This window comes from Rhinatrema bivittatum, chromosome 8, assembly GCF_901001135.1.
Source record: "Rhinatrema bivittatum chromosome 8, aRhiBiv1.1, whole genome shotgun sequence".
Classification (NCBI taxonomy): Eukaryota; Metazoa; Chordata; class Amphibia; order Gymnophiona; family Rhinatrematidae; genus Rhinatrema; species Rhinatrema bivittatum.
Window position 1 is genome coordinate 87,327,692 of NC_042622.1, and position 13,161 is coordinate 87,340,852.

General features: G+C 49.2%; 1 protein-coding gene across 1 annotated transcript in view; it reads right to left on the reverse strand.

Moving 5' to 3' along the window:
• SETX (senataxin) overlaps positions 1-13,161 on the reverse strand; it is a 383,775-nt gene that overhangs the window by 265,582 nt on the left and 105,032 nt on the right. Inside the window, 1 exon segment of the mRNA XM_029613495.1 lies at positions 2,151-2,322. Coding sequence (XP_029469355.1) covers positions 2,151-2,322 — 172 coding nt within the window.

The following is a 13,161-nucleotide window of genomic DNA, read 5'->3' on the forward strand; positions in this document are numbered from 1 at the left end:
GTTGGCTAACTTTTCAAGTTCGCTTCTGAATAGGAGAGATCCTTTAAAGGGCATTCTCATGAGATTTGCTTTAGAGGTCGCGTCAGCAGACCAATTTCGCAGCCATAAAACTGTCTTCTGGCTGCCACTACCGAAGCTACTTCTCTGGCTGAGGTATGCACTAGGTCTGAGCTTGCATCCATCAGGAAGGCTGCAGTAGGTTCCATTGTTTCGCCAGTATATGTTCTGGAGTTATCTACCTCTCTCGAAAGGAGCAAACAGGAATGTGCCACCAGTGCGCAGCAGGAGACAATCTGCAGTGTCCTTCAATGCAGCCCCTCCCTCAATGGGAATGGTCGTTCACTTTGAGACAGCACAGACCATGGCGTCCACCTTTGGAAAGTGCAAGCATTCTTGGCCACTGGTTCCAAAAGGTACAAGGCTTCCAAGGCCAGACGTCCTTTAAAGCTGGCCTCCGGAGTATCCCACTTCAGGTCAATCAGTTCCTGGATGACCTCCATCATAGGGAAGTAGCATGAGGCTTTGCGAAGGGACACCAATATGGGGTTCTTCTTTGGTTCTGCCATGGGGTCCGTGCCTGGAATACCCAGAGTCTTCAGAGTCTGGGAAACAAGGGCTGGTAATTCATCCTTGTGGAAGAAACGAAGCATGGTTAGGTATGGTTTCAGGCCTGAAGGGATTTCTCCTTCTTCCAGGGAGCCGTCATCATCATCTGAGGTATCCGGGTCCCTGTCAGGGAGACTCTTAGTTAGGCGAGGTATTCGAGTAAGGCCGGGAGGATTTTGTGCTTCCGGCAGAGGTTGAGCCTGTATAAAGGTTTGCAGCCCCTGGAAAAATTCTAACCAGGAGAAGGTCCCTGGGTCCATGTTAATCCCAGGTGGAGCTGGAGTAGGGGCCCCTGAGGTGCAGGCATCTTGGAGTTGTCTAGGTCCACTCCAGACCCATCCTCAGGCAGTGAAGGACCAGGCTTTGATTCCCCCCAGGCTTCTCCACAAAGCTGATACAGGCAGGACTCCAGTTCAGTCTGCGCTGCTCTTATGTGACAGGCAATACAAAGAGAGTGCCTTCTGACCTTCTTGGACACCGGTGCCATTGAATCTATGCTTGGGCGCACAAATTAGTTTCACTGCGTGCGAGAATAGTGTGCGTCCGTAGTTATGCGCACGGTGAGAATTTGTGCGCGGCCATAAATATACGCCCGGAGTGCGCTCAGGTGTGCACACGGCTAACTTGTGCGCACTACTGTGCACGCGACTCTATGGGATGCACACAAGTTATGCGCATTGGCCGCTGGACCGTCCTGCGAGAACCGCCAAGGGGAAGGGAAAATGGCGCAGACGACCCCTGCGTGTAAGATGGCACCCCCCTTAGGGTCTCCACGTGTGGACCCTTGCACCGGATCGGGGCCTAGCCTAACTGAGGCTGCTCAACCCGATCGGTGCCCCCTTTTTAACTCGCTGAAGGCAGAGTCGGTACGGTGATCCGAGCTTTGGAGACCAGAGACCTGAATTTAAAGTTTTCTTCTTTCCTGGTCTCGGTGCTTACCGCTTGTGCATCGGATGGTCTTCAGCTGCGGGGGGGGGGGGAGAGGTTTATACCTTCATCGCCGTGCTCGGATGTGCACCCACTGCCTTTCAGCCACTCTGGGGACTGAAAGGCAGTGGGTGCACTTCTGAGGGATATCTGAGATCACCTCAGGAATTCAGTTCTAGGAATTTACTGAGTTATATTTTGATGTCTCATTGGTTTCCATTAGGATGAGGATAAATGTAATATACGGTACATTCTTGTTTGTGTAATACTATGACTGAAAACAAAAAGTGTTATTCTCTGTAAATGTTTAAGTTATTTTTATCCACATCAATGACAGCTACTCTACCTGATGAGAATCCCAGGAACTTGTTCTCACATCACTTATGCTTATAATATGACAAATATTAATACACACTGAAAATATATTCTGATTTTGGAATCAAACTATTTAAAAAAAAAATCAAACAAACTTTAGATTATAACTGAAGTCCTGCTCCAGGAAGTAGTTCTATCTTCTAGTATGCAATTAAGAGAAGGTATCATATCATCTTCATGTGTTTGAAGCAGTGTGTACTGAAAACCCTAAAATGTAAAACAGCACTAACAAACATACTAACTTGATGGTGCTCTTGCGAATGTTTTCAATCTCATTCTTGTAGCTTGGGCTGTTTATTATGGTTTGGAATGCCTCAATTGGGTCAATGAGCTGTCCCCACACTTTGGAGCCTAGCTGATCCAGAATCACCATAAAGCAATGTAAGGCTGGCCAGAAAGGGTCTGTGCTGTCGTCTGGTAACAGAAAAATAATTTATGATCAAATAGCCCATTTCAGCCAACAAAATCCAATGCACTTTCCAAATTCAGCACTTCAAAAGCATGTGACATGACATTTTAGAGTAGGAGAAATACTCATTACTACCTGGTTAGAAATAGGTAAACTAAGGAACAGAGAATCAAAGTGACTTCCCCAAGGGTAAATGGCAAAGCCTAGGTCAGAACTCAAAAAGGCCAAGAAATTCCGTGTTTGCTGACCATGCTTTTCCTTAGACTACACAGAAAACAAAATTTATGTTTATAGAAAGAAAAGAAATATATTCAATATGAATATAAGTTCTTCATCTCAAGGAAAACAAAACTATCTTCCTCATCTCCCCCAAACAATTCACTGGAGATCTCGCTCTTACCCAGCAACAACCCAACACATTGGGAAGTGATCTTTAGTGTAAAAGTTCAGCAAAACATCTCCAGTTTTTAATGGATCACACATCAATCGCAGACATCTTACAAGTCCACATACAACACACAGATCTCCATTAAATGTCATTTTGATCATTGACATCCAAGGTTTACAGTCTAAAATTAAAGATTACGGGCAATTATTGCTGCTGGAGGGGAATATTCGTTCCCAAGGGGCAATGGCTTACATTATGTGGTGAATGTGGCAGCCTAGAATTGCACTGAGAATACTGAAAATACAAACTGTAATCAACAGATTAGGATTAAGCAGAGTTGTTTACCTGTAACAGGTGTTCTCCTAGGACAGCAGAATGTTAGTCCTCGCACATGGGTGACATCATCAGATAGAGCCCAACATGGGAAACTTTGACTGGCACATTGAGCGTGCCCAGCATGCCACTAATACATGTGGTCCATCTCCAGTCTCATAACATAGAATTAAGCAGAGTTGCTTACCTGTAACAGGTGTTATCACAGGGCAGCAGGATGTTAGTCCTCACATATGGGTGACATCATCAGGATGGAGCCCAATCACGGAACACTTTTGTCAAAGTTTCTCAACCTACTGGGCATGCCCAGCATGGCACTAACCCTACATCCAGCAGGGGTCCCCCTTCAGTCTCATGTATAGCAGGAAGTACGTGCGAAAAATAAAATAAATCGCAAGTGAACCCAACTCCGTGGGGTGGCGAGCAGGTTTCGTGAGGACTAACATCCTGCTGTCCTGTGAGAACACCTGTTACAGGTAAGCAACTCTGCTTTCTCACAGGACAAGCAGGATCGTAGTCCTCACATATGGGTGAGTAGCGAGCTGAGGATGCCCGAGCAATGCCTCCAAAGATGTGCAACAGGCACAACAACAGGGGTGGATTTGGGTAGGAGGGCATCCTGAAAACCCTGAACGGGTCACTGGTAGGATGTTGGGTAGTAAGTTGAGAATAAGTTGTGTAGAACAGACTGGCCAAAAACGGAATCTTGCCGGCCAGCCTTATCTAAGCAATAATGGGCTGCAAAGGTATGGAGAGAGCTCCAGGTCTCAGCCTTACAAATATCAACAAGTGGCACCGACCGAAGGTGAACCACAGAGGTTGCCATGGCCCTAATAGAGTGTGCTTTCACACGGTCTTGTAGCGGAATGCCTACTTGCTGGTAGCAAAAGGAGATACAGTCTGCTAACCAGGAGGAAAGGGTTTGTTTTCCCACTGGATTTCCCAATTTGATGTTATCGAAGGAAACAAATAATTGAGTGGACTTTCTGTGGGCTGACGTGCGCTCCAGATAAAAGGCTAGGGCACGTTTGCAGTGCAGGGAATGTAGAGCCTTTTCTCCTGGGTTTGAATGGGGCCTTGGAAATAAAGTAGGAAAGATGATGGATTCATTAAGATGAAATTCTGACACTACCTTTGGTAAAAACTTAGGGTGTGTACGGAGGACCACTCTGTCATGTACAATTTTAGTGTAAGGCAGGTAGGTGACTAATGCCTGTAACTAACTAACGTTGGGGTAGATTTTCAAAAAACGCGAATATGCGTACTTTTGCTGGCGCATCAGGCGCCAGCAAAAGTACGCTGGATTTTAGTAGATATGCGCGGAGCTGCGCGTATCCACTAAAATCCTGGATCGGCGCGCACAAGGCTATGAATTCTGTATAGCCGGCGCGCGCCGACCCGCGCAGCCTACCCCCGTTCCCTCCAAGGCCGCTCCGAAATCGGAGCGGCCTTGGAGGGAATCCTCTAACGCCCTCCCCTCACCTTCCCCTCCCTTCCTCTACCTAACCCACCCGCCCGGCCCTGCCTACACACCCCCCTTACCTTTCTCCGGGGATTTACGCCTCCCGGAGGGAGAAGTAAATCCCCGCGCGCCAGCGGGCCTGTTGCGCACCGGGACGCGACCTGGGGGCGGGTACGGAGGGCGCGGCCACGCCCCCGGACCGTAGCCATGCCCCCGTACCCGCCCCCAAAACGCTGCCGACACGCCCCTAAACGCCGCGATGACCGGGCCCGCCCCCCCGACAAGCCCCCCTCGGAGAACCCCGGGACTTACGCGAGTCCCGGGGCTCTGCGCGCGCCGGTAGGCCTATGTAAAATAGGCTCACCGGCGCGCAGGGCCCTGCTTGCCTAAATCCGCCCGGTTTTGGGCGGATTTAGGCGAGCAGGGCTCTGAAAATCCGCCCCTCTACGAGCAGATGTTATAGCGAGAAGAAATATTACTTTCCAGGTGAGACAGAGCTCGCAGGAGTGGAGAGGCTCAAACGGAGGTTTCATGAGCCGCCCTAAGACCACGTTAAGGTCCCAAGCGGAAACCGGAGGCCGCAATGGAGGTTTCAGGTGGAGCAACCCTCTCATGAAGTGTGTGACTAACGACTGTGTCGAAATAAGAGGCATCTCCTATTCCGTTGTGGAAGGCGGCTACTGCGCTAACATGCACTCTTATAGAGGAAGTTTTCAGACCTGATTCTGAAAGATTCCAGGGATAGTCCAGAAACTTCGCAGTGGAACAAGTGAAGGGGTCTATGGACCATAAACCTTTTCCACTTGGATCGATAAGAACATCTCATGAAAGGCTTTCGTGAAGCTATCAGGACTCTGGATACTGACTCTGAAAGGTTAAGGCGTTGAAGTATTAACCTTTCAACATCCAGGCCCATCAGCGACAAGGCCTGGAGGTTGGGGTGGCGCAGGTACCCGTTGCTCTGAGTTACCAGAAGCGGATCCTTCCCTAGAGGGATGTACCGAACTGATAGATCCTCAAGAATTGGGAATCAGCCTTGGCGTGGCCAGTGAAGGGCTATCAGAATCATTAAGCCCTTGTCCCTTTGCAACTTCACGAGAGTCTTTGATATGAGTGGAAGTGGGGGGTACGCATAGAGGAGACTGCTGGACCACGAGAGGGCGAAAGCTTCCCTCGGCTGTGAGTGGTGGCTGCGAGTGAGGGAGCAGAAATTCTCTACTTTGCGGTTGTGGAAGGATGCAAAGAGGTCTATGTGTGGATATCCCCAATGTTGGAAGAAGGTGTCTGCTACCGCAGGGTTGAGAGACCATTCGTGCGGATGGAAGGACCAGCTCATCCTGTCTGCCAGAACATTGTCCACGCCCGCCAAGTAGGTCGCTCTAAGGTACATCGAGTGGGAAAGAGCCCACGCCCATATCTGTGCAGCTTCCTGACACAGAAGGTAGGAGCCTGTTCCCCCTTGCTTGTTGATGTACCACATCGCTATCTGGTTGTCTGTTTGAATCAGGATGGTCTTGTTTGATAGGCAATTCTAAAAGACTGAGGGCATATCTGATCGCTCGAAGTTCCAAGAAATTTATCTGATGTTTGGCTTCTTCTGGAGACCAGGGACCCTGAGTCTGTAGGTCATTGACATGAGCACCCCAACCTAGATTGGAGGCATCTGTCGTTAGGACAATTTGACGCTCTGGAACCTGAAAGGGAAGGCCTTGAAGCAGGTTGGAGAGCTGCATCCACTAGGCCAGCGACAGGCGGAGCTGCTTGGTAACGTGGACAATGCTGGACATTGGCTGGTAAGCCTGAGTCCACTGCATGACTCATGGTGAGGCATGTCATTGGAGTGTCATGTACAGCGGACGCCATGTGACCCAGCAAAATGAGAAAATGACAAGCTGTCGAATAACGCCGATTCTGGAGGCATTGTGCGAGGGATGTGAGAGTACAAGCTCGATCCTGAGGTACGAATGCTCTTGCCTGCATGGTGTCCAGGTCGGCTCCTATGAAGGATAGGGTTTGAGATGGAACTAGACTGGACTTGGGGTAGTTGATCAGAAACCCGAGACACAGCAACATATGGATAGTTAGATGTAAGGAGGCTAATGCACCGTCTGAGTCAGAGCCCTTATCAGTCAATCTTCGAGATAAGGGTAGACATGGACGCCTGATATCTCAGGTAGGCCACGACCACTACGAGGCAATTGGTGAAGACTCGAGGAGCTGATGATAGGCCGAACAGCAGTACCCGGTACTGAAAATGCCAGGGGCCGACCAGGAAACGAAGGAATTTGCGGTGGGATGGAGTGATCAAGATGTGTGTATATGCGTCCTGAAGATTTAGAGTGCAAAACTAATCTCCTCTTTGTAGAAGAGGCAGTAGAGAACCCAAGGTCACCATCCTGAACTTCTCCCTCTCTAGATATTTGTTTAAGGCGCGCAGGTCCAGTATTGGATGAATGCCGCCTGACTTTTTTGGGATGAGGAAATACCTGGAATAGAACCCCTGCCCCTGCTGCGAGAGAGGCACTGGCTCTATTGCCTAGGATTTCAGGAGGGTTGATATCTCCTCTTCCAGAAGAGAGAAGTGGTTGGATGGGCCCCACGTCGGCCGAGGTGGGGAGTCTGCTGGTACCGACAGGAAGTTGAGGTGGTAGCCTTGGGTCAGTACAGCAAGTACCCACTGGTCTGAAGTGATCGTGTTCCATATGTTGGTAAAATGGCACAGTCGACCGCCGACTGGTACAGATGGTAGAGGAGGTTGGCTTATGCTCTCCAGCGAGGAGTCAAAATCCAGCAGCTGGCTGGGTTTTCTGAGGTCGGGTTTGCCTGGGCTGACCCTTCTGGTAAGGCCTGGATGGACGACATCAAGAGGCAGGAGGATAATATCTCAGTGGCTTGAAAGACAGTCGCTTAGAGTCCCTTCGGAATGTCCTCTTAGAAGTGGATGGGAAATCAGAGGGTACTGAGGAAAGCTAGTGCAGTGTTTCATGGTGGTCCTTTAGCTGTGCCACTGTTTCTTGGATTTTGTCCCCGAAGAGATTATCTCCAGCACATGGTAGGTCTACTAACTGGTCCTGCACCTCTGGTCGTAGGTCCGAGGACTTCAGCCAGGCCCACCTTCTTGCACTAATCCCCGCTGCAGACACTCTGGAGGCAGTGACAAAAATATCATAGGCAGCACGGACCTCATGCTTGCCAGCATCTAGGTCTTTCTGAGCCAGAGCATTAAGTGGATCCTGGAATTGTTCTGGTAAAGATTCAGAGAAATCTTGGATCTTCTTGAACAGGTCCCTGTTATACTGGGTCATGTATAACTGGTAGGAAGCAATGCAAGAAATGAGCATTGCGCCATGGAAGACACACCTACCAAAAGCATCCAGGGACCTCTGTTCTTTCCCTGGAGGTATGGAGGAATGAGGTTTAGAACGTCATGCCTTCTTCTGGGCTGACTCCACAACCACAGAATGATGATCCAGCTGTGTTCTTTGAAACCCAGGGGCTGTATGGACAAGGTGGGTGGCATCTGTCTTTCGGTTGACAGGTGGTACCGAGCTGGGTGCTCCCAATTCCTTTTCAGCAGGTCAATTAGGATTTCATGAATAGGAATAGACATGATTTCCTTTGGGGCATCAAGAAACTGGAATACTTCCAGCATCTTGTGCCTCGAGTCCTCTTCTGTCTGAAGCTGAAATGATTCTATTTCAGACATTTCCTTTATGAAATTAATAAAGGAGAGATCCTCTGGAGGAGAACATCATCTTTCCTCAGGGGGAGAGGGCTCTGAAGGCAAATCATTAGAATCCTGGGAAGAGAGTCATCGGTCCAAGGATCGTAAGGTTGATCCCCAGCTCCCCTAGGATCACCAGAGGGAAGAAATGGCGCTAGTCCTGAAGGATCAGGCCTACGCATAGATGGTACCGGAGGAGGCACCAAAGGCATCGGCAGCGGCACCGTTTGAGGACAATGCGGTACCGATGGCAATAAAGGAACCGGTGACATCGACGGGTGAGTCGGTGGCAAGATTCCAGACAGCTGTATAGGTATCTGTGTTTCCTCATCTTCCGATGACAAAGGTTTCAGCGTGGAAGGCGGTGGACATACCGGTACTCTTGGTTCCACTGGTGGAAGAGCACCGATCAGCACATCCAGTCTGCCCAAAAGTGGTGCAAGCACCGTGGGCCGGTGACTGGGGCTGGCATGTGAGTCAGTGCCGATGGAGGTTGGCAGCCCTGAAGTGCCTTACCGATGGCCTCTTGGATCATCCGTTACAATTCCTCGCGGAAGCCTGGGGCATATAACCCCAGCTCCGGAGTGGGAGGCAACAGTGGTGTAGCCGGAGGGTCCACCGGTAAAAGTGGAGTCGCAGCTCCCTGCACCGATGAAGGTGGGGAACGCTTCAGTGACCCAGTCGTAGAGGAGGATGGGGCCTTCTCTGGATGGGATTTCTTTGTCGGTGGCTCTGTCGATGCCGATGCAGAGGGCTTGCCTGGATCAGTGGACTGAGCCTTCAGATGCCAGTGTCTACGCTTTTCACGATGTTCTCCTTGGTCCTTTTCCTGAGGAGATGAGGAAGAAGTCGACACCTTTGGAGTAGTCGATGCCGGTCGGGCAGCACCGGTGTCCCGCTGCTGGTGAGAGGTCGATGGCACCGGCTCAGATGAAGTCGAAGCGGTCGATGGAGTCGGGGGTTTTGAATGAAAAAGAAACTCCATCTTCTCTAAGCGGGCCTTATGGCCCTTCGGCGTCATTTGGGCACATTTGGTGCAAGTTAGGATGTCATGGTCAGACCCCAAGCACAACACACAAACTCTATGAGGGTCTGTGGTGGATACTGTCCGAGGACAATAGGGGTGCCGACTAAAACCCGACGCCATGGCTTCGACAAAAATTTAGCCGCGGTGCAGTTGATGGCCAGTAGGCACCGAAGGGAAAACTCGACGGGAATCGACCGCAAACGAGGGTAAAGCCTTACCTTTCGACCGCGAAGTACGGATATTGATAGGGGGGGGCCCCTATGGGGTAGAATTTTTTGAAAATTTTGAAAGAAGTTCCATGAGGAAAATTCCTGTCAGGAATCTCTAGAGAGCTCCTTAACCCGCGTGGCTACTGCTGCGTGGAAAAAAAAAAAAAGACTGAAGGGGGACCCCTGCTGGATGCAGGTCAGTAATCTAGACGGCATGCTGGCAGGTCAAATTGTTACAGTGCACCGCACAAGCACTCGCCGTTTTTGATCAAAGAACGGACTGAACAACGTGGAATTTATGTAGACGGCTCATTTCTACCTGGAGATCCCTGAGGAAGGAGTATAAGACTCCGAAACACTATGTGTCGGAGGAAAACTTCAGGACTGTCTAAGCAAGCTTTTTCTATGTGGATTCAAGATAAGTGCACACACTAGTTACCTAAATTGAACAGTGACTGTGTCCCAGCTTTCTATAGCTCCAGATGGTTCATAACAAAATACATTCGCAACCGATGATTATACCAGCCTAAAGTATTACAGGCTTTACTCAAATAAGCCACAAGTACACTGAGGCCATTTATGACGGTTGCGGTATACACTCTCCAAGAGTTCTTTTTCAGCTGAATATTTATATCGTGATTGTTTCTGATTTTCAGCTGTATTTGTGGGTTCACTGAATTTTTCGGATGCAGGGATAGGGCATGCCCAGTAGGTGCCAGTCAAAGTTCTAGAAAATTTGACAAAAATGTTCCGTGATTGGGCTCCATCCTGATGATGTCACCCATATGTTTACTTATTTATTTATTTTTATATGCCGACATTCGATTGAGATATCACATCGGTTTACAGATAACTGAACAAATAAGGCAAAATCTGCTTATTTTACATAATAACAAGGAACTGGAATAATAGGAACATTAGAGCCTGGTGACTGGTATAGTAGAACATTGGAAAAATTTATAATATGCAATACTATATAACATTTCAATTTGGGAATATAAATGAAAGATTTCGATCTTGATGGGGTCTTAGCGGGGTGGAGACCTAGGGGGAGGGCTTTTAAAGGAGGGTGGGGGGGGCGTAGGGTGGGCTGTGGGTGGGATTTATGGGTTTGGTAACTGCAGTGTCAGTTTCGTGTTTGGGGCAAGGGATGAGCCTGTGGGGAGGCTAGCTATCTGGCGGGAAGGCTTTTCTGAAAAGCCAAGTTTTGAGTTTTTTTTGAATACTTGTGTGGAGGGGTTCATTTCTGAGTAGTGGCGAGAGGGAGTTCCAGAGTGTGGGGCCAGCCACAGAGAAGGCTTGTTTACAGGTTGAAGTGAGGTGTGTGGCTTTGGAGTTTGGAACGGTGAGGAGGCCAGAGTCTGAAGATCTGAGGTTTCTTTGTGTGGAATATGGGAGTATGGTGGTGTTTAACCAGTTCATTTCTTTGTTGTTTATTTTTTTGTGGATGAGGGTGAGGGTTTTGTATTGAATTCTTTGGTTGATAGGGAGCCAGTGAAGTTCTTTTAGTGTGGGTGTGATGTGGTTGCATTTTTCCATGTTTGTAATACACCTGGCGGCGGCGTTTTGTAGAACCTGAAGAGGTCTGATGGTGGTTTCGGGGAGACCAAGTAGTAATGAGTTACAGTAGTCGAGTTTTGAAAAGATTACTGTTTGTAGGACTGTTCGAAAGTCTTGGGCGTGGAGAAGGGGTTTGAGTTTTTTTTTTAGTGTTTGCAGCTTGAAGAATCCATCTTTGATCAAGTTGGAGATGTATTGCTTGGGGTTGAGTTCATTGTCAATAGTCACTCCCAGATTATTTGAAGATGGTGTAAGTTGCACCTCTGTGTTATTATGGGTGTTGATTTTGAGGGGGGCCGAGGGACGCTGATTGGAGATATGTAGGAATTCCGTCTTGTTTTGGTTGAGGCAGAGTGATAATTGAGATAGCAGCGGTGTAATTTTTGTGTTGAGTTGGTTCCATCTGTCTAGGGTGTTTTCGATGGTTTCGTTTATGGGGAGTAATATTTGTGAGGACTACCATCCTGCTTGTCCTGTGAGAATGATAAAAATAAAACAAACATAGGAAAAACCCAACTCCGCGGGGTGGTGGGCAGATTTCGTGAGGACTACCATCCTGCTGTCCTATGAGAACACCTGTTACAGGGAAGCAAGTCTGCTTTCCCCTAGGACAAGCAGGATGGTAGTCCTCACACATGGGAGAATTCCTAGCTACAGGCTGTTCCCGAACAAGAAAGACCAACATGCACCCAACTAGGTGTCAAGAGGCACAACCATATTGGTGCTGTTGGTAACAAAGGGAGACAGCCTGAACCTGAAAAAAGGGCCGCAGGTAGGAAGAGTTGGGTTTTACAGCTGAAAGATTCTGGAGGACAGACAGGCCTAAGCTGCTTTCGTGTTGGCCATCCCTGTCCAAACAGTAGTGGGCGGTGAAAGTGTGGAAAGAACTCAGCCATGGGGACTCCTCTCTTACAATCCAAGCTGTGTAGAACCCGTTTGCCCTGGTGTGAATGAGGCTTGGGAAAAAAGGTGGGTAGGATGATGGACTGGTTAAGATGAAAATCGTCACCACCTTAGGCAGGAATTTAGGGTGCATGTGTAGAACCACCCTATCATGAAAGAACTTTGTGTATGGTGGGTATGTCACCACCGCCTGAAGCTCACTGACCCTACATGCATAAGTGATCGCGACCAAAAACAGTCAGGTACTTCAGGTCACAGGAGCGCAATGGCTCGAAAGGATCCATCATGAGTTGAGTCAACACCACATTGAGGCCCCAGGACACAGCTAGCAGTATGTTCATTTTTAATGCAGCGATCCGTCCTAGCCAGGAAGAGAGTAATCTATCCCATTTTATCAAGTCTAATTCTATGGCTTTCAGCAAAGGGGCATTGTTTAGAGCGAACAAATCCGCGACTTCCAAGTTTAGCAGTATTCCCAAATACTTTATCCCTTTTGTTGCCCATTTGAATGGGAATGTTGATTTGTTGACAAGGGATGTCAATGCTGTGAACTCGATGGCATCCCTTGCCAACGGCTATGACTGATGATTGCCTCGCCAGTGCTCATTAACACCAATGATGCATGAATCCAGGGGGGGGGGGGGGGGGGGTATCTGTTGCCCCTCGATCCCAGTGGCTCAGGGACCCTGATATGATCGGCATCCATGGTGCCTGATAGCCGTATGCCAGTGATGGGACAGCACAATGCTCCTTGGTGCCCCCATCAGAACACCACCAAGGAGCCTCGAGGGCACTGGACTACTGCGCCTGGATGCCTCAGCGTACCAGGGTGCCTTGAGTAAATGGTGACCCTGGTGCTCTATCCATTCAAGGCCAAAATCCCTGTCGCTCAAGGGCTCTCAAAAGCGTCAGTTATCGATGGCCTCAGGACAACTAGGGTGTTTAATGGTGATCCCTGTGCCTCAGTGGTGCTCGATATTGTCTACAGCGGCAACGAAAGACATCGGGGCTAACACGCCTGATAGCCTCAAGGGCAGACACGGCATCAAGGCCACTCACCTCGATGGCATCGAGGGCTGCCTCAGCATTGAGGCTACCTACCTCAACAGCATTGAGGGTGGCCACGGATGGCATCGAGAGCATGGATGGCACCAAGAGCATCAACATTGAGGGCGGGTCCGATGGCATTGAGGGGGGGAGGGGAACCATGGTGCTCGATGGCAGATCTGGTCCCCAAT